The 22,084-nt window shown below is 45.2% G+C and overlaps 1 protein-coding gene across 2 annotated transcripts; it reads right to left on the reverse strand.

The window, feature by feature from the left end:
* Positions 1–1,133: 1,133 nt before the first annotated feature.
* Positions 1,134–11,175, reverse strand: LOC147346432 (serpin B3-like). 2 transcript variants are annotated; one of them, XM_086373746.1, is made up of 9 exons: positions 11,084–11,175; positions 8,719–8,865; positions 7,697–7,886; positions 7,054–7,110; positions 5,186–5,314; positions 4,753–4,870; positions 3,444–3,586; positions 2,998–3,153; positions 1,134–2,077 (listed from the first exon to the last, which is right to left on the reverse strand). In XM_086373746.1, exons 3-9 carry the CDS (start codon positions 7,859–7,861, stop codon positions 1,673–1,675), a joined length of 1,173 nt encoding a protein of 390 aa, XP_086229872.1. In that variant the 5' UTR covers positions 7,862–7,886; positions 8,719–8,865; positions 11,084–11,175; the 3' UTR covers positions 1,134–1,672. The 2 variants fall into 2 exon arrangements, with proteins under 2 accessions (XP_086229872.1, XP_086229871.1); XM_086373745.1 differs by having other exon boundaries at positions 7,024–7,110.
* Positions 11,176–22,084: the final 10,909 nt, after the last annotated feature.

Genomic DNA, 22,084 nt, shown 5'->3' on the forward strand with positions numbered 1-22,084 from the left:
TGCTCAACCATGGAGATTTTTAAGTTTTCTGGAGGAACATCACCCAGATAGCAGTGTTAGGACACCCTAGCCTCCTGTCCCCCAAAGAGATCAAGAAGGAGACAACTCTTCTTGAACAAAAACAGCTCACAAAGAAGAAATGGTAATGATGTGACGTGGCAGAGGTATCAGTGTGAGCTGGGATGGTGATCGCTTTGCAGAAAATCAGTGGGTCAGATCCACACGTTGTCCACCTTCTTCTTGCTCAGTGTTACGGGTCAATTATATCTTAATAAAGATGGAAAAATTAAAATTATAAGACTGTTTTCCAAAGTGGTTGCAGTTTTTGTATCCCTACCAGATGTATAGGAGAGTTCTGACTGATCCATGTTCTCTCCACATGGGGTTTGAACAGCCTTTTTAGCTTTGGCCAACCCAATGGGGACCAGGTGGTATCCTGGGGAGAGGTATTTTGTATGAACATGAGATTCTTTATTAAACTTCTATTATCTGTATTTTTATTTTTTAAACCACATAAATATTTTCACTATGTTCCATTCAAAAATAACCTTATTGATGTATGACTGATGTAGAAAGCGCTGGACATGTTTAACGTATACAACTTTGTGAGTTTTGAGATGAGAATACATCTGTGAAACCATCACCCCAATCTGTGTAGTAAACATGTCTGTCACCTCCAAAAGATTCCTCCTGGCCTAAGGAGAGCTATGTTTTAGGAAATAGATACTGCTAATACTTGACATTTAAGTATTTGTGTATTTCAGGGTCACGTGCAGGCCTGCCCTTCTTCTCACTGTATACTCCCCCAGTCTGATCCCATTCTTGCCTTCAGCTATGATTACCACAGCTCTCTCAGTAACTCTGTTATCTGTCTATTCCTGGTATTGTCTTCCTAATCTAATTAGAGTTTCAGTTCGTATTCCATCTCTGAGTTCTGGACTCTTATATTTAAGTTCTTAACACGGGTTATAAAGCCTTTCACACTCCGGTAACAGTCCACCTCTTCAACCTCATCATGCTCTACTATTTTGAATTTTTATATATGACAATATCTTTCTAAATTACCTTTTCTATGTGGGTTGGTTCACTTATACTTTGTTGATAAGAAAAAAAAGGAAAAGCAATGAACGACATGAATAAATCATTGTTTTATTGATAATGTATTTCACAAAATCAAAAACTTTAGACATGTAAGTGTCCCACATACCACCTAAATCCAAAGAAATGTGAGTGCCTAGGTGAAGAGTATATATGATTTACAGTATATATTTTTTAGTATATGTAACTTTTTAATAAGAGCTATGATATTTGAAGCTTAGTAGAGATAGAGTATAGAAATAATCTTTTCTTATTAATTTATTTTAAGTGGAGGCTAATTAGTTTACAATATTGTGGTGGTTTTTGCCATACATTGACATGAATCAGCTAATCTTTTAAAATATATTGAACATTTTGTGCAGAAAGGAGTTATCACGGAGAGTTAGAGTCCGTTTACATGTTTGTGGAAGGAGAGCGATAGACAGACTTCGTATTCATATTCCACCAGTACATGCTCAGTGGTGACTGTGAGATTGGAAAGGAAAACGAATCCAAGGGAACCTGTTACACCAGCATTCAAGCTCCGGAAACAGCTCTCTGAATGTCCCCGAGTGTGGCCGCTGCCCAAGGACGTCTAAGGGGAAGAGACTCGGCCACAGAAGAGGATGCTGTTGGTCTTGATGTGTTTGATGAGGAACAGGAAAGGGTGATCGCAGCGGAAACTCTCTTGAAACGGTGCTGATAAGACACGAACACCCACACCGGTAGCAGCCGCGGCCTCCGTGCCCTCCTCGGTCACCTCCACAAAGGACTTGTGGAAGACCTTTGATACCGCCAGATCACGTCTCCCAGTCATGCCCGAGAAGTTGGCGACCCTGACATTGAAGGCATCCACCATCCCCAGGGCTCGCAGTGTGGGCACGAGGTCATAGCTCTCTTCCACTTTAAACCGAGGCAGGTATAAGTCCACTTGTCTCTTCCTCATATTCTGTGGGCTCGTCCACGCTATTAACTTCTCAGCAGTGAGCTGGTCTTCAAGCTGTAACAGTGGAAAAGGAACAACTGTCAGGATTCTCATGGTCATGGAGCCCACCTAACCTTGGATTGAAATGTCTGGGAAACCTTTATTTTAACAGTAAACATGAATACAGGAGATTCAGTTTATTACATTTTCTCTGAGGAGGAAACAATAACAGTCCTGAATATATATCATATGATCAAATAAATGTTTTTATACATTTATAACTTTGCTCTTTTTATGTATGTATGTACACACTATATACACGTATACAGAAATGTCTATACACATGTGTGGGTGTGTGTTATATAAACATGCACACAGAAATGAAACAACATGTATTTCATGTGAAGATCATGTATGACTCTTTTTGTGACCCCATGGTCTGCATCCCTCCAGGCTCCTCTGTCCATGGGATTTCCCAGGCAGAAATACTGGAGTGGGTTGTCATTTCTTCCTCGAGGGGAACTTCCTGACCCAGGGATTGAACCCGTGTCTCCTGTGGCTCTCACACTGTAGGCGGATTCTTTACCATTGAGCCACTGGCACCTACTCCAGTACTCTTGCCTGGAAAATCCCATGGACGGAGGAGCCTGGTGGGCTGCAGTCCATGGGGTCGCTAAGAGTCGGACACGACTGAGCGACTTCACTTTCACTTTTCACTTTCATGCATTGGAGAAGGAAATGGCAGCCCACTCCAGTGTTATTGCCTGGAGAATCCCAGGGATGGGGGAGCCTGGTGGGCTGCCATCTATGGGGTCCCACAGAGTCGGACATGACTGAAGTGACTTAGCAGTAGCAGTAGCAGTAGCAGATGTTATTATTATTATTATTTGTTCTATGCTGCCAGCCAGTACCACCAATCTATGAACAGCCCACACAAGCACTGAATCACTGGAAATGTGAGCAATGGCATGGAGACTGTGAATACCAGGTTTTACCTCCTGCAGACCGTCTACTTCATTGGGCAGCAGCACCATCATGCTTAGCTCTTCGCCTTTGTACGGGATTTCCAGGATCTTGGCTTGCACGTCCTCCAGTGACACGAACTTGAAACTATTGGTTTGTTTCATCATCTGCACAGGTTTGCTTGTATCCTGCAGTAAATTCATGTGCAAAAGAATGCCAAGTGAGCAGTAGTCCAGAAAAGAAGATAGTATTATTGAGACACCAAACTCAGCCTCCGAAGAGATGATCTGGGAAATTTGTGTCTTAGAGATAAGAGTTTCTTCAAGGAATCCCAAGTAAATAAAGTTTAAAAAAAGGACAAGAAAATAAGCCTTGACAAATTCTATCTTCTATACGAGTTATATATTAATTACTATGCATTTAAATTTCACAGTGCATGTAGCTACACTTGGTTATACACGTAAATTACAGACAATACCTTGTTCAGCCAAAACTTTTCCTCTGCAGTATGTTCTTCCTTAAATTTCTGGTTCCACTGCCCTTTGAAGTAGACTGCGTTCACCAGAACCAGAGCAGTAGAGCTGTCGAGAGAGTCTTCGGGAAATAGGTCCTTGATTTTTCCTGCAAAGACAGAAAATCAAAGGTCTGTCATGAAAGGCACAAGTGGTTTATCTGTCAGATGCGTTGAAAGTTACAAGTGATGATTAAATATTGACACGTCAGCCCGTGAGGGACTCCATGCCCAGCGGTTCACCAGGTGAGGCTTTGCTCACAGCCCGAGCCTGATGGAGTCGCCCTCATGCAGACGCCCCTGCTCAGTCTGTGTGTGTGGGCACATCAGTCATTTCACAAGGAATCCTGATGAACTGATTTCTGATATTTAAGATGCCATGATATTTCTATGATATTTAAGATGCCATGCTGTGCTAAGCCTCTTCAGTCTGTGAGCCCACGGACTGCAGCCCACCAGGCTCCTCTGTCCATGGGACTCTCTAGGCAAGAATACTGGAATGGGATGCCATGCCCTCCTTCAGGGGCTCTTCCTGACCCAAGAATTCTGGGTGATCAATTCTGACAATACGTTGTTCATCAGAACTGATGAACAGGTCATCAATTCTGAAGAACTGATTTCAGCTGACCTTTACTGGTCAGTTTTCTTCTTCCCTTTCCTCCCTTCCTGTTCCCTCAATAGCTTTGTCTCTTGTTTCCATTCCCTGTCTTCTTCATTCTGCACATTGAGTTGCTGTAGGTTAAGCCTATGTTTCGGAAGGGAGGTAGGATACGGTTCATGGGATGGAGATGTTGTCCAGCCCCTCCCTGGGTGGGGTGGACACTGTGACAATCCAGTGGGAGGGGGACGTGGGCCAGGACCCTTCTCCTGCAGGTGGTCATTTCTGCAAGAAGGATGGTGTGACGGAGAGCGGCTTGTTTCCCAGTTAAGAAAGCAAAAGTGGACTCTTCATATTTTCTCTTAGGGATTATAACCCGGAAGTTACGCCTTTAATTTAGAAACAACTTATGAATCAACCTGAAGTCTGAGCAGAGACTTGGGATCCACAAGACACTGTCTTCCAGACCCAGCTGTGCCTGCAGGGGGCTGGTCATCGGAGCACCCCCGCCCGTTTCTCTCCACACTGACGTGGACCGTCCACCCCCTGCAGGGCCTCCCCACCCTCTGCAGTCTCGTCTCACCCCGCTCCTGACAGCCCGGTCAGGGTCCAGCACCGTGTTCACACACAGCGGGGACTCAGCCGGAATTTGTAATGAGTGACTCTCTCATAACCTACCATTGGTTTGGCTCTCCACCCAGGAATTAATCATCTTTCGACTTTCCTCTGCAGCATTTTTAAAATCAGCAGATTCCACACTGGCTAGATAAAATTTCTTAACATTATCCATGTATTCCTATGACATGAGCAGGAAGATAGCAGGAATGAAAAGTAATTTATCAGTAACTATGTAGGTATTCCCAAATTAAATTAAATGTGTTAAATCCTGATCAAGCAGAGTTCACAAGCCAATCCCTAGCCCCCCTCACTGGTGTGCTATCAGCCTCTGGACACTCCAGCGGGTGCGGTTGTGGTCGGGGAGCCTGGCGCCCCTTGGGAGTAATGCCCCCGTGTGGGTCCCCAGGCTCCTCTGCACCCCCCGCCCCCATTAGGAGATGTGGCCCGAGGACCAGGGATGCAGACCAAAGGCGTGACAGACCAGGAAACTCACCTGGAGAAACCGAAACTCCTTTTCTCCGTAGAGCCTGTTGGCGACACTCAGCTCATAGGCATCAGTGGATTTCTTTAATTCTGTCAGAAGCTTTTGAAAGTGTTGATGAACATTTCCTGGCTTTTCAACCTTCAAATGTCAAAAAGTGAGCTCATTGGATTCTCTGTCAATGTAAACAGCACACCCCCAGGGGTCTGTGGATCCCTGTCTAGAGGGAGGTATCCCCAGGGATGATGGTTGTGGTTATTTCCCCTAATTGGCGCGTGTTACTGGAATTAGCTTTCCTAATCTTTACATTAAATCTTCCAGGCAACTCTCTCTTCCTGCTCTAACACACTCCAACCTTTTCTCTGTTGAACTAGAGATGCATCAGCATTCCATTATTGCAGTGTCTCTCAGTCGTCTCCAACGGTTAGGGTAAAGGTCTCAGCTAAACATAAGCTCCTGGAGGCCTGGAGCCATAGAGAATTTCTAAGTCACCAGCTGTGTGAGAACATGAACTCTGTATGTCGTCCTATGCTGTGATTCGATGCCCTGTTATATCCTTTAGGGGATTACCTTCGAAGACCTGTTGACTGTGATCTGTGGCTCTTCACTGTGATGGCCACACTTCCCAGTGTAGGAACAGTGGGTGCCAGATAGCCTGGGAACAGCTGTACCTCAGCATCTCTAAGTCTTCAGTGCCATTCGCATGAAGACAGGAGAGCTCAGAGAGCTTAGAAACTTCTCCAAGGAGATACAGATAACTTTTTCAATGTAGGCTTGTCTGAGTTCAGAATCTCTCACTTTCTGGCTAAGAGTTTTAGACTATTTAGATAAAACGTAGCTCTCATTCATTTTCCAAAATACTCCATAATACACTTGATCATATGCTTATTGCTCTTAATCTAAGAGCTAATTAAAACCACGCAATTATAGGAACATATTGTGATTAATATACTCATTTTTATTCTATATAATAATATTTAACCTTTATGAGAGTTTCCAGAGTTTACCAGAGTTTACCAGCGTTTACCAGAGTTTCCTGGCCCTGCTGTCCTATTTGCATGTATTTGGGTGCGATGCAGCAACCCTTTTATTGCCCCTGGCTAATTGGGATGGAGTCACTGTGGCTGAGAGCCATCGTATTTTTGCCATGTTCCTCATTCCTGAACAGCAGATCACTATTTGAAGCTCCTTCAGGTTTCAGAGTCCCTGATGTTAAGCATATGCTTCTCTCCTTTCAGAAAAACAAAGATATGAGGTAAATAAGTGAAAGGATGGGAAGTGAAGTGAAGTTGCTCAGTCATGTCTGACTCTTTGTGATCCCACGGACTGTAGCCTACCAGGCTCCTCCGTCCATGGGATTTTCCCGGCAAGAGTACCGGAGTGGGTTTCCATTTCCTTCTCCAGGGCATCTTCCTGACCCAGGGATCGAACCCATGTTTCCCTCATTGCAGGCAGATGCTGTGCCGTCTGAGCCACCAGGGAAGTAAAGAAGCATGTAATGTGAAATGAGAGGGCTTTCCAGGTGGTGCCAGTGGTAAAGAACCTGTCTGCTGATGCAGGAGACATGAGAGATGCTGGCTCAGTCCCTGGGGTGGGAAGATCCCCTGGAGGTGGGTACGGCAACCCACTGCAGTATTTTTGCCTGGAGAATCCCACGGACAGAGGAACCTGGAGGGTTACAGTTCATGGGGTCACAAAGAGTAGGACATAGCCGAAATGATTTCCCACGCGCACACACGTGAACTGAGAAACCACTCTCTCCAGTTTGCCTAGCATGACCTCTAAAAATGGACTTTTCCCAGTCTATCTGAAATCCCCAGTTTAAGCTACGGCCCTCTTGGACGTATGACCTCCTCTACATCCAATGCTCTCTGCCTCACGGGATTTCTTGTCGCTGTTCCTCTTGGCTTCTCTGTGATTTCATTGAAGTGAAGGACCTGGAGAAGACAGGGAGTGGGACAAGGAGTCTGTAACGATCTATACACATCAGAGTAAGTAAAAAAGAAAGAACGGAAGGACAAAAGAATACCCACAAACAAAACTATATACCAAATAACCGCCCCTCACGAGACAAACTCAAGAGGAAACAAAAAGCACACAGAAATGTTCAGTGAAAGCTTCATCCTTAAAAAACACAGTCTGTGTGTGGAAAACACAAAGCTGCTTGAGCGCTGTGCACTTTAAAGAACCGTGTCTCGTTTCTCATTCATCGTTGAGGAAACATGTAAAGAGGTCTCCCGTGGACTTTAGTCAGGGCCTCACTTCCAGTGAAGTCTTCCATTAAGGCCTCACCTCTGGTTGTTGGGCAACTGGAGGGCTTCATCCCAGCCCCCAGAGGAAGTCCAGGCACAGGAAGCAGGTGGGGAGCCCTGCGGGAGAGTGCGTGCCCCTCTCTGTGCCCACCCAGTCGTGGGGCTGCTTGAGCTTCCCGTGGGACCCGGGGACAGCAGACCTGTGGTCATCTGCACAGCAGCCAGCAGACACCCCATGCAAACCTGTGCCGGAAAGGCAGCTGCCACCCACCTTCTGCATTTCTGATGCGGTGTTTTCTTGGGCCCCTAAGTAAGTCATGGCTAAGGCTGACGAGATACTTAAAGGGGAATAGAAGATATTTTCCTTCTTTGATTGTCTGATCTGATGGAACAGATCAATTCCAAGGTGGATGATTGCTTCACCGAGGGAACTCATGGTGGCTGGATGTGGTCTGGGATTCCTGGAAGAGCATCAGACGCATTTTATCATCACTCTAGGGAAGGAAGGTAGTCTGTAATACTGTAATAATTTTTTTTAAATGCTGTATATGTGAGGTGGGTGATTCTGGCAATCAACATTTCTCCTCTTCTTACTTTTGAAGCCTTTTAAAATGAACAGTATGCATTTCATAACTAGAGGACTATTGACATTAGTTTTTAAAGAACATTTGTGAAAAAGTAATAGAATATCTTTATCTTTTCCTCCTTAGTGATTACATTAAGACTGGGTAAAAAATGATTCATAACAGACACCAGGCAAAGACTGTTGTGGTAACATTCAGCCATCTCCTGTTAGGCACCTTCCTCTATAGTAAGATCTTACTTGAAGGATTTGTGGGTCTTGGACATCCTACCCCTGATCACATGTGCTTCCAAAGAAGCAGGGTTTTTTGGGAAATAAATAAATAATCTAAGAACTAAATCAGGAGAAAAAAAAGGTGTTTTACTTTTGCTCTGGGAGAATAAGTGAAGTACCACCATACCAAAGAAATATTAATAGAAGCAGCATTAAAAAAAGACCATGAAAGTGAAAGTGAAGTCGCTCAGTTGTGTCTGACTCTTTGAGACCCCATGGACAGACTCCATGGGATTTTCCAGGCAAGAATACTGGAGTGGGTTGCCATTTCCTCCTCCAGGAGATCTTCCTGACCCAGGGATTGAAGCCAGGTCTCCCACATTGTAGGCTGCTGCTTTATCATCTGAGCCACCAGGGCAGTCATAAAAAAAGACCATAATCCTTGTTATTTTCAGAAAGGATTCCTGGAGTTACACAGAGCTTCTGGAAGCACTTACCTGTGTTCCTGGAGGAGCTGGGCAGGCGGTCTGCAAGCCTGTGTGCCGGGAGGGCTCAGCCCTGGATATATTCCTCTCTATCCGCCTCCAGTGCCTCAAAGCAGCTGGTATTTCAAGTAGATCAACTTTTGATTTCTTTACCAGGTACTGTCACATTCATAAGCACAAAGTCTTTGTGAGTGAAGATTAAATGATTGTCCAGTTCCTGTACTTCTTTCTCATCCCAGAAGAAACTGAGAACTGTGATCACTAGCTCCTGTCAACCACCTGTAGGCGTCTAAGACCAACGACAATACAGCTAAGCCCCGACTTCTTACATGCCCTGATCCATTATTTCCAAACAGACATAACCCATAAAAACCTGTCTTCTCTTACATGTTGAATTTTCCTTAAGACCACTTCTAACAAAAATGATTAAATAGCTTACATTTTCTATTTTATGTTCTGAGAGCTGGTCCAACCTGACGATGTCCTTGAGATTTATTCACATAACTAGAAAAATATTTCAAACTCTCAGTTTAAGAGATACTGGCAAAGTGTCTCAGCCATGTGCGGAGAATAGGTATCAGTTGCCTTCCCCAAAAAGCGGGACCTTGGCTGCGGTCCTCCCTGTGACCCCATCCTCCTGACAGCACCCCCAGCTGGTCCCTGAGTTCTCATATCAAAGGGAAGCTCTTTTTCTTGCAGAGTCACCTGCTCTCAGGAGGAACAAGATGTAAATAAACAGGGGTCATTTGGGGGGCAGTTTTCTCATTCTTACACAAAGATGTATCAGAAAAATAAATTGAGGTCCATTATGAAGAGATGGGAATACCAGACCACCTGGCCTGCCTCTTGTGAAACCTATATGCAGGTCAGGAAGCAACAGTTAGAACTGGACATGGAACAACAGACTGGTTCCCAATAGGAAAAAGAGTATGTCAAGGCTGTATATTGTCACCCTGCTTATTTAACTTATATGCAGAGTGCATCATGAGAAACGCTGGGCTGGAAGAAGCATAAGCTGGAATCAAGATTGTCGGGAGAAATATCAATAACCTCAGATATGCAGATGACAGCACCCTTATGGCAGAAAGTGAAGAGGAACTCAAAAGCCTCTTGATGAAAGTGAAAGAGGAGAGTGAAAAAGTTGGCTTAAAGCTCGACATTCAGAAAAGTAAGACCATGGCATCCGGTCCCATCACTTCATGGGAATTGGATGGGGAATCAGTGGAAATAGTGTTAGACTTTATTTTTTGGGGCTCTAAAATCACTGCAGATGGTGACTGCAGCCATGAAATTAAAAGATGCTTACTCCTTGGAAGGAAAGTTATGACCAACCTAGATAGCATATTCAAAAGCAGAGACATTACTTTGCCAACAAAGGTCTGTCTAGTCAAGGCTATGGTTTTTCCTGTGGTCATGAATGGATGTGAGAGTTGGACTGTGAAGAAGGCTGAGCGCTGAAGAATTGATGCTGTTGAACTGTGGTGTTGGAGAAGACTCTTGAGAGTCCCTTGGACTGCAAGGAGATCCAACCAGTCCATTCTGAAGGAGATCAGCCCTGGGATTTCTTTGGAGGGAATGATGCTAATGCTGAACCTCCAATACTTTGGCCACCTCATGCGAAGAGTTGACTCATTCGAAAAGACTCTGATGCTGGGAGGGATTGGGGGCAGGAGGAGAAGGGGACAACGGAGGATGAGATGGCTGGATGGCATCACTGAGTTGATGGACTTGAGTCTGAGTGAACTCCAGGAGTTGGTGATGGACAGGGAGGCCTGGCGTGCTGCGATTCAGGGGGTCTGGGAGACTCGGACATGACTGAGAGACTGAACTGAATTGAACTGAACTGAACAGAGGTTTTGTTGTTGTTGTTCAGTTGCTAAGTCGTGTCCAACTCTTTGCACTCCATGGACAAGCTCCTCTGTCCTCCACTACCTCCCAGAGTTTGTCCAAATTCATATTCATTGAGTCTGTGATGCTGTATAACCATCCCATCCATGCTGCCCCCTTTTCTTTTTCCTTTCAATTTTTCCCAGCCTCCAGGTCTTTCCAAGTGAATTTATAACAGATTCAAAGGCAAAACTGATGTGGTAACATCCAGCCATCTCCCATCAGGTGCCTCCATGCCTTACTTGAAGGATCTGTGGATGCTGGACAACCTACCCCTGATACACGTGCTCCCAAAGGAACGTGGGTTTTCTTTTAGAAATAAGTAAATTACCTATGGACTAAATCAGGAGAAAAAGTTCTTCTGTGGCAGAATACGTAAAATACCATCATACCAAATGAAATGTTTAACACACGCACGATAAAACATCACATTCATTATTATTTTCAGAGAGGACTCCTGAGTTAGTGCAGAGCTGCTGGAAGCACTTACCTGTGTTCCTGGAGGAAGCAGAGGTGGGCAGGCAGCCTGTAAGCCTGTGTGCCGGGCGCGCTCAGCCCTGAATATATACCTCTACCTGCCGCCGCCTGTGCCTCAAGGCAGCTGGTATTTCAAGATCAACTTCTGATTTCGTCACCACTTACCTTCAACTTCATGAGGAAGAAGTCTTTATGAGTCAAGACAAGATTATTGACCAACTCCTGTAGGTCCTTTCCTTCTGCAGAAGAGATTGTGCCCTACCATCCGTGCTCATGGGAAACGCATGTACATGCCTTTCCGGCACCTGTGACAGTACATTTATGTGGCAGCTTCTTCACGTGCCCTGAGGAACTAGGCCCAGCCAGAAATAACCCTTAAAAATCTTTCTTCTCTTGTTAATACATGTTGACTCGTGTTTAAGACCACTTCTAATACAAACAATCGAAAGCTGACATTTTTTAAGTTCTGAAAAGGCTGTTTCTTTAAAAATATTTTGTATACCCGGGAAAATAGCTCAATGTCTCAGCTGAAGAGAGATTGGCAAACTGTGTCAGCTGTAGGTGGAGACCAGGCGTGATCTGCCTCCCCTCGAGGCTGGACCCTGGCGCGGTCCTCCCGGTGACCCCATTGTCCTCGTGGTTAATCCCAGCTGTGCCCTGGTTGCTAAGGTCAGAGGGCAGCTCATTTTCCGCAAACTCACTTGCTCTCAGTGAGAAGAACAACGGATACAAACAGGACCCATTTTAAGGGCAGTTTTCTAATGTTTTTGTACGAAGATTTCTCAGAAAAGTAAATAGCTTGAGCTCCAGAACTACAACATTTCTCCATCATCCTGATCTGCAGCACACCCACTTCCGATTCATGACCAGAACAACAGAGTCAAATGTCTGTAAGAAAAAAAGAAAAAAATGTGTTCTTTGAATGGCATGGCTGAGTCTCATCACTGGAGTCTCATCTCTTCAAGCATCTGGTGTTCTTATAATAGAATAATATTAAACACTGCTGACTATTTCCTGAGGGGGTTTTGTATTCACCCATTTTCCTCTTTAGTACCATATTTAGGTTGGTCTACATCTGATAGATAGAGTGCCTGATGAACTATGGAATGAGGTTCATGACATTGTACGGGAGACAGGGATTAAGACCATTCCCATAGAAAAGAAATGCAAAAAAGCAAAATGGCTGTCTGGGCAGGTCTTACAAATAGCTGTGAAAAGAAGAGAAGCGAAAAGCAAAGGAGAAAAGGAGAGATATAAACATCTGAATGCAGAGCTCCAAAGCATAGCAAGAAGAGATAAGAAAGCCTTCTTCAGCGATCAGTGCAAAGAAATAGAGGAAAACAACAGAATGGGAAAGACTAGGGATCTCTTCAAGAAAATCAGCGATACCAAAGGAACATTTCATACAAAGATGAGCTCGATAAAGGACAGAAATGGTATGGACCTAACAGAAGCAGAAGATATTAAGAAGAGATGGCAAGAATACACAGAAAAACTGTACAAAAAAGATCTTCAACCCAGATAATCACGATGGTGTGATCACTGACCTAGAGCCAGACATCCTGGAATGTGAAGTCAAGTGGGCCTTAGAAAGCATCACTACGAACAAAGCTAGTGGAGGTGATGGAATTCCAGTTGAACTATTCCAAATCCTGAAAGATGATGCTGTGAAAGTGCTGCACTCAATATGCCAACAAATTTGGGAAACTCAGCAGTGGCCACAGGACTGGAAAAGGTCAGTTTTCACTCCAATCCCAAAGAAAGGCAATGTCAAAGAATGCTCAAACTACCGCACAATTGCACTCATCTCACATGCTAGTAAAGTAATGCTCAAAATTCTCCAAGCCAGGCTTCAGCAATATGTAAACCGTGAACTTCCTGATGTTCAAGCTGATTTTAGAAAAGGCAGAGGAACCAGAGATCAAATTGCCAACATCTGCTGGATCATTGAAAAAGCAAGAGAGTTCCAGAAAAACATCTATTTCTGCTTTATTGACTATGCCAAAGCCTTTGACTGTGTGGATCACAATAAACTGTGGAAAATTCTGAAAGAGATGGGAATACCAGACCACCTGATCTGCCTCTTGATAAATTTGTATGCAGGTCAGGAAACAACAGTTAGAACTGGACATGGAACAACAGACTGGTTCCAAATAGGAAAAGGAGTACATCAAGGCTGTATATTGTCACCCTGCTTATTTAACTTATATGCAGAGTACATCATGAGAAACGCTGGGCTGGAAGAAGCACAAGCTGGAATCAAGATTTCCAGGAGAAATATCAATAACCTCAGATATGCAGATGACACCACGCTTATGGCAGAAAGTAAAGAGGAACTCAAAAGCCTCTTGATGAAAGTGAAAGTGGAGAGTGAAAAAGTTGGCTTAAAGCTCAACATTAAGAAAGCGAAGATCATGGCATCCGGTTCCACCACTTCATGGGAAATAGATGGGGAAACAGTGGAAACAGTGTCAGACTTTATTTTTTGGGGCTCCAAAATCACTACAGATGGTGACTGCAGCCATGAAATTAAAAGATGCTTACTCCTTGGAAGGAAAGTTATGACCAACCTAGATAGCATATTCAAAAACAGAGACATTAGTTTGCCAACAAAGGTTCGTCTACTCAAGGCTATGGTTTTTCCTGTGGTCATGTATGGATGTGAGAGTTGGATTGTGAAGAAGGCTGAGTGCCGAAGAATTGATGCTTTTGAACTGTGGTGTTGGAGAAGACTCTTGAGAGTCCCTTGGACTGCAAGGAGATCCAACCAGTCCATTCTGAAGAAGATCAGCCCTGGGATTTCTTTGGAAGGAATGATGCTAAAGCTGAAACTCCAGTACTTTGGCCACCTCATGTGAAGAGTTGACTCACTGGAAAAGACTCTGATGCTCGGAGGGATTGGGGGCAGCAGGAGAAGGGGACGACAGAGGATGAGATGGCTGGATGGCATCACTGACTCGATGGACGTGAGTCTGAGTGAACTCCGGGAGTTGGTGATGGACAGGGAGGCCTGGCGTGCTGCAGTTCATGGGGTTGCAAAGAGTCGAACACGATTGAGCGACTGTCTGAGATTGTTTTCCCCATTTCACAGATAACAGAAATGAGCCACAGAGCGGCTGAACAGAAGCCCAGGTGGTGAAATGTCCAGGTGAGCGCTCCAGGCAGGTAGCTGGTTCCAGGAGGCTGCGTGTGTATCCACTCCCCACAGGGAGGTGTAGACAGACTCCGGGTCTTTACTGACAAATCTCCTTGTGTTTAGATGAAAAGAAGCTGCGTCTTCTGCCTTCTCAGTAGAGATCATGTTCTCCCACAAAATATAAAGGGGTGGGAATGGGTCCCTAATTTCTCCTCCAAGGACCCCACAGTCATTAGGGAGGAAGGCAGGGTTTCAGATACTCTTTTAGGGTTGTGTAAAATTTAGCAGTTTCAGTGTGGACATATGTTTTGATTTCTTAGGCATATACTTAAGAATGAAATCTGTGGGTCAACGGTAAGTTTACACTTGACCCGTTTAATTGGTTGAATTTCACTCTCTGATTGATTTAGAAGAACTACCAGACTGCCTTCCCCAGCAGCTGCACCATTTTACTTCCAGCAGGTTAGGAGAAAGCACGTGTGTGTGGGCTCCAATCCTCTCCTCACCCCGGCACTCAGTACTGCGCCTGATCCAAATCTGCAGTCCCAGCACAGCACCCACTCACAGGAAGCCTCACCCACCTCAGAGTCCCAGAAGCACAGGGATGGAGACACGAGCTGGAGGAAGGGGAGACCTGTGTGCCTAAACCGGAAAGATGATTCCTGAGCTCAGCCCTGCTGCTCTTAGGGCTCCTCCTGGTTATGTGTCCTGACCCCCGAATGACACTGGAGGTCAAAGACCCCAGAGCTGAGACTGGGTGGGCTGAGCGAGGATGGAGTCTGCTGGAGTCTGATGGGAAGCTGAGTGTAAAGAAGAAGGAAATAGCAGGAGAAAAGATCCAGGATGGAAAACAACAAACATGAGGAATAAGAGCTCCCAGTCAAGGCTGCGTCACGGGCGCTGTCAGAGAGCAGGGAAGCCCCCGGGCCAGAGCAGGGTGAACGTCTTTGGGTTCAAAGAGAAAGGGCTCTGAGCCCAGAGACAGAAGTAAGGAGCCCCGGCTGGGCCTGGAGGAAGCCCAGGGCACAGAGCAGGAGTCGAGGACTCAAGGGAACCACTGACTGAGCTGATTCCTCCTGTGAGTAAGTTACCGAGGTTGGTGGTACAGAGGCTGGCTTTGAGGAAGAGTAACTAACTGATGAAGATCAAGATTTTGTTCTGGAGGAGGAAATGGCAACCCACTCCAGTATTCTTGCCTGGGAAATCCCAGCGACAGAGGAGTCTGTCGGGCAACAGTCAGTCCATAGGGTGGCAAAGAGTGGGACAGGACTGAGCATGTATGCAAAGCAAAGGATTTTGCTTAAATTTAGAGGGAACTTTGGTTAGTTCAAATAAGAATCCATATCACATCCTGGTCCCCCTCCTTTTCAAAAGTGCTCCTGGCATGTATTAGACAAGGTGAAGACACCACGATGTCACACAGTGTCACAGGACACTCAGCACTTCTCAGACGATTCTGCAAGTCAGTACTTGCCACCCGTCTTTGGGTATTTTCTAAATATACCAACATCATTGGCATCATGAATCCCAGAATCCAATAAAACTGAAGAGGAAATGACATGTCCAGGAACCATCCCACATATTTCTAATACCTGTGTAGGTTGCTTCAAAATAGCTCCTCTGATCTCCTCCTGTTTTCTTCCTTCCTTGTGAAGGGCGTGAAGGTTCACCAGCTTTGCTGAGGTGCACATCCTAGGGGGCATTTTATCTCTTCCTTCTTATTACGCATGTGGTCATACCCATCTGCAGGTAAACTGGTTACTTGAGAAAAGCCTTCAAGCTTTCAATAACAGGATATCTGCCAATTACTGTTTTATTCATTTATTTTTTAAAATTTTGTTTTATTTAACTTTACAATATTGTATTGGTTTTGCCATATATCAAAATGAATCTGCCACAGGTATACATGTGTTCCCCATCCTGACCCTCCTCCCTCCCCATACCATCCCTCTGGGCCGTCCCAGTGCACCAGCCCCAAGCATCCAGTATCGTGCATCGAACCTGGACTGGCGACTTGTTTCATATATGATCAATTACTGTTTTAATATTCCCATACAGATACAGATCCGCACAATGTAAATAGCATCTGAACAGGATGAATCAGATTTACCTTAATGTCCCTTAGTTGGGGAATGGTCTTGTCTGTAGGTGTGTCATGGCAGACTGAGACAGTTCATTCTCACCACCCGTCTCCCCATTCCCATGCCTCCAGTTCCACTCGGGACCGTCATCCTACTCTGTGCTTAGCACCATCCAACCCTCTCTCACATCTCCTGTCTCTGGAACCATTTCTACAGCCCTTCCTTTCAGCAGTTTTTGATTGACATTTAACATTCCAATTGATTTCGTGTGTGTTTGCTAAGTCACTTCAGTCGTTTCCCACTCTTTGTGACCCTCTGGGCTGTAGGCCACCAGGCTCCTCTGTCCATGCAGAGTCTCCAGGCAAGAATACTGGAGTGGGTTGCCATGCCCTCCTCCAGGGGATCTTCCCAATCCAGGGATTGAACCTGGGTCTCTTATGTCTCCCGTGTTGGCAACCTGGTTCTTTACCACCAGTGCCAACTGGGAAGCCCCTTGAATTGATTAAAATTATACATTAAGGAAGGACTGAGTAAGTCCTTAGTCAAAATTTTATTCTCTAACTTCTTATCATATCAGAAAGATCGCACTGCCTCCAGGATTCGCTTTTATGGGTCTCTTAATTTTTTGGTAGAATGCAGGAAGAGAGAGACTGTTCTTTGTGCATGAACTAGGAATCACTGACTCTTGGTCTCTTACATTTGAAAGAAGGCTTCTTGATTCCATGTGAATGTAGGGGTGATCACATAATGTGTTTGATTATCTATTTTTATAATTTCTTAATGATTCATTCTCCATTCATTGAGTTCTTAATTATGTTCTATGACTTAGTACTGAGCTTAGTGAAGGGTCTCTACCACAGTGCTAGAAGCAGGGACTTAATGACAAGGGAGGTTTGCCAAGGCTCCTTTACATTTGGTGGCCACTGACTTCCTAAGCCTCATCCTCTGAGACAAACTCTGAGACCATGATAGCACCATCCATTCCCCACCCCATGACTTCTGCAACCAGGCTCTCTGTTCCTGGACGTGACTCTGGCTTTAGCACATATCTCACCAGGACTGCCAGGGACAGCTGTCATCAGCACCTTCAGTTTCTCAGTGATCCAAGCAAGAAAACGTCAACTCCATAGACTCCAGTAAATGTCTATTATTGCTCAAGGACGCTTGGTTCTAACTCGTTCCAGGGATTTCCTCCCTGCATCTGATGACCACCTGACATAACATCCTAATTACCTGTACTTCCAGTGAAAGATTTCTGGCTGTTTTAAGAAATAAAAAACGGGGAGATGCCGGGAGCCGGCATATTGTATATTGAGTGCAGCACTTTCCACAGCATCATCTTTCAGGATCTGGAATAGCTCAACTGGAATTCTATCACTGCAGGTAGCCATGTGAGGAGCTCCGCCCCTGGCAAAGGTCATGAGGAATGAGGCTTGGCATACGCAAAGGCGGGATCAAGCCTCAGGAGTCTCCCTGGAAATTCTCGAGCAATCTACCCCCAAAACCAGAGTCTGCCTACTTTCTGCTTTGTGCTTTCACCTGTCCCCCACTACCTCTCTCTGAAAAAAGAGTTAGCTTACAGCTCCAGTTAATAATTCCTGGGTGTGACAGTGTTTCAACCTACAAACTCCCTTGGAAGTCCTCTAGCCTGCCTGAATAGGTTTTTCTGGCCACATGTAATTGCTCAGAGCCTCCAAACTGTGAGAGGCGTGAGATGTTCTAAACTGTCTAAATACAGATTCCTTTGAGCAGTCAAAAGATTGATTAGAAATTGTATTGGTGAAGGGATTTTCACTTGTTGGGCCAATATTTGCTGCTAAGTCTCCATATCCCTTACCTGCTGTGTCCCTGGCAGTGTATTGATTAATATAATTCGTGTAAGTAGTAGCTTTAATGTTTGTAACCTGGGACCCTTGAGTTAATTCTTTTTCTTGTTATAGCCCACCACTCCTTTGCTCTGTAGGAATGCAACTTTATCTAATGCTTTTTGGAGGCTGGCGCCTGACTTTAGAATAATCACCTTTAGAGGAAAAGGCCTCTGGGCCAGAAGATGATGCAAATCACCTAAACTTTTGCATATGATAAGTTTGCAGGAAGAAAGCCTGGCTTACTGCATGACTCTACCCCTTCCCCCATTATCCTCTATGCATAACTTAAGGTATAAAAACTACTTTGGAAAATAAAGTGCGGGCCTTGTTCACCGAAACTTGGTCTCACCATGTCGTTCTTTCTCTTACCTTCTGGCTGAATTATTCAGCCTCTTTTCTCCACTGAATTTCCTCACTGAGCTATCCTTATTCTATACTCTTTATATCCTCAATTAACGTTTAATTAGGCAGTTGTTTTCTGATCCTCGCCAATGCCATCCCCGCTTCGAATTCCCTGGATCCACCAGGGCTGGACCCCGGCAAGATTTGCTCCTGAAACTCAGGGCACTGCATTGAATGTTGATGTACAATGTTGTTTTGATGAGGTTCATGTCCTTCTTTGAATGTATTTTTGATTGCTGAAATGGTTGATTTTTTGCTCTAGTAAACTACCGTAACTTAACAGTTTAGGCACGGGAGCGTGAGAGGGCACTTCTCTGCTCTCCAGGCACTGTGTTAGGTTCCTAGGACCTCTGTCGTGAGCGGCCCACACTGAGGTTTCAAACCACCGTATTCATTCTCTCCCACTTCTGGAGGCTTGAGGTCTAAAATCAGTGTGTTCTCAGGACCACACTTCCTCGCGAGGCTCTCGGGGAGAAATCTCTTTACCTTTTCTACTCCCTGGTGGTTCCTCGAGTTTCCGGGCCTGTGCCTCTGTCTCGACATGACTGTCTTCCCTGTGTCTCTTCTCTTCATATAAGGGTGCAGTCATTGGATGAGGACCCAGCTTGAGTCAGTACGATCTTATGTTAACTAGCTATGTCTATGATCTATTTACACATAAGGTCACACTCTGTGATTAGAAATAAATTGGGGAGGTGTGGGGGGCAGAGGAAGTTCTCTTCAGTGCGGTACCACCAGCGATCCTATCAGCCAAACTAAACACTCCTAAGAGTCTGGAGAGAAGCCATGGCAGTATTTCTCCATGACCACGAGACATTTATCTGTATCCATGCGATCCTGAGCAAGCCTGCGCAGCGCGGACACTGAGAGCTCAGGACACGAGGCCCTGGAGCAGCGGGGCCGGCGGCGGCGTTGGAGCGGACGCGGCGCCGGGGGGCGGCGCGCAGGAGGCGGTCAGGGCCTCGCAGGGCCGGCCTGCGGGTGTGGGCGGCTCTGTCGTGGCTCCGGCGGTGCTTCTCCTCCCCAGAACCCAGAAGGGTGAGGAGAGATGCGCTCTGGCTTGTTCCTGGTTTCAGGGCCACTAAGCGTGGCAGCGGTTCAGAGCCCCAGGAGGTGAAGTCCTCGTTTCAAGGGTGGAGATGGGAGGGCAGCGCGGGAAACTGGCTGCCCCGGCAGGGGCTTTTCCTGAGGCCTTCCTGGAGGCTTAGCTCCAAAGCCGAGGTTTATTTAATGGTGGAGCCCTGCTGACCCAGCTCCCTTGTTTAGATGCTGTGCGAGTTTGGTGAGAGAGAGAGACAGAGAGAGAGAACGTGTAGGGAGGCAGGGAGAGGAAAAGAGGGGGAGAGAGACAGAGGTGGAAGGGAGGGCGGTGCAGAGGGAGGCAGAGAGACTGAGCCCCTGCGGCGGACCGGGGTCCTGGAACCGTCACAGCTGAGGTTCCAGCCCCTGCGTGAGGCTGGAAGGCTGCCCCAGCGCACACCTTGGAGCAAGCTTCCAGGTGCCTATGGAGGCATTATTACTGTACGAAGCTGCAGCATCTCAAGGGCCTGTGTTCTGTCTCCAGACTTAGCTAGCTGAGAATCTCCTGCGTTCACAGGGGCAGGTTTCCCAACCTGCCCACATGTCACAAAAGAACAGTGAGCTTGTCGCCTCCCTCAGATCTTCCTGATGAGAAACGCCTGGGAGCAACCAAGACAAATCTCCTTTACTGATGGATCAAGACTGCACAGGCCCACTCACAGGGCTTCTGCTTCCCTGGCTCATAGAGATTCCTGTAAGCTGTGAAGGGTGCAGTATCTGAAGGGCAGTAGTTCACCTCAGAACAACTTGTTCTGAAGATAAGATAAGGCAAGGTGATGGAAGGAGTAATGACAACTTTTCACTAACAACATAACTTCTCAAATCTTTCACTGTTTTCAGATTGGGATCTTTTGGAGACCCAACCAGAGGAGCGTCTGGAAATCTACTCAAACTAAATGTGATATTTCTACCTATGAGTTTACACCGGACACATTTTTATGTTATTCCTGATACTTATTCAAACACAAGGAAATACCAAAACTCTGGAGTGTTTCATGGTTATACAGTTTTAAGATACGTTGGGTTAAACCCATGAATGAAAGTTATAAAATTTCTTGCCAATACAGTGTGTAGTATTCAATTAATATACAACCTTTGTGTTATTAATCCGATCAAAATTTCTTCTCTTATGAAGGTGATTCCTCATTTATTTCATCTCTGGAAATGTTTAGTGATTCAACCTGCCAATAGCAAAGCTTAAGACTCTACATTAGCCACACAACCAATGAGTGTTTAGCGGTATACATCTTCATCTTAAGTGAAATAGCACAGGGAAATTATGCTCTGATTCATCTCATTCAATAAAATACTCGCTTTCATATTTAATAATTGGCTATCACTTTTTGTATTTTTTACCATTATTTCCTATGATCGTATTTTTCTAAGTGTTTCAAGGTCTCTTGTATTGAGATGTAACTACATTTGTTGTCGATTAGTCGTTCGGTTTATCTGACTCTTTGCGACCCCATGGACTGACTGTAGCCCACCAGGCTTCTCTGTCCATGGGATTCTCCCGGCAAGAACACTGGCAAGGGCAGCCCTTCCCTTCTCCAGGGGACCTTTCTAACCCAGGGATCAAATCCATGTCTCCTGCATTGTCAGGCGGGTTCTTTACCACTGAGCCACTGGGGATGCCCAGCTACATTTATCCATAGTTTAAAATTGTCATCTGAGGGGATTATATAACACACAATCATTCTTTTCAGTTTCTTCTTTGCACAGCACAGCATGTAGGAGTTTAATCCATGTTGCTTCCGTAGTTTTTTCCTTTTTATCTCTAAGTACTATTCTTGGGTTTGTATTTTTGTTCGCCTGTTAGACATTTGAGGTTTTGCCAGCTTTCTGGCCATTACGAATAAGGCTTCAGTGAACATTTGTGTCTTAGACCTTTTGTGGTGGATGTATTCATATCTCTTGGGTAAAATCAGGATGTGGAATTACTGGTCTGGTAATAGTCTGGTCAACTTTTAACCCTGTAAGAAAGTAGTGATATGTGCCACTTTGTGTACTTGAGAAAGACTTTCTCTAGAAGTGCATTGCTCAGCCAAGGAGATATGTGGTTTTCTGGAGACATAACCCAGATGGCAGCATAGGAGACCCCAGCTTCCCCTCTCCCTTAGAGATCAACAATGTGACAGCTGTTCTTGAACAACACACCTCCCGAAAAAGAAATGACAATACTGTGATGAGAGAGTGTGAATGATGTATGAATGATGAATGATGTATAAAGAGCTGTACGTATTTAATGTATGAACGTCAGGAGTTTTGAGGTGAGTATATATCTGTGAAACCATCATGCCAATCTATGTAATAAACATATCATCTCCAAATGATTCCTCTTGCCCTGAGAAAAGTTATGTTTTGGGGAATAAAATAAAAAATGATTTGGAGGTGTAATATCACCTCCAAATGATTCCTCTTGCCCTGAGAGAGCAGTGTTAGTGCAA

The sequence above is a fragment of the Bos grunniens genome, chromosome 24 (assembly GCF_055505025.1).
Source record: "Bos grunniens cultivar Pamir isolate PY7600 chromosome 24, Bosgru_T2T1.0, whole genome shotgun sequence".
Lineage (NCBI taxonomy): Eukaryota > Metazoa > Chordata > Mammalia > Artiodactyla > Bovidae > Bos > Bos grunniens.

Excerpts from the sequence above, each read along its gene's own strand:
- LOC147346432 (XM_086373745.1), bottom strand. The coding sequence starts at position 7,861 with ATGAGTTCCCTCGGTGAAGCAATCATCCACCTTGGAATTGATCTGTTC. Across the intron at positions 3,587-4,752 it reads GGTGGAGAGCCAAACCAATG|GAAAAATCAAGGACCTATTT; the intron begins GTAGGTTATGAG and ends CTGTCTTTGCAG. Across the intron at positions 3,154-3,443 it reads AAAAGTTTTGGCTGAACAAG|GATACAAGCAAACCTGTGCA; the intron begins GTATTGTCTGTA and ends AATTTACTGCAG.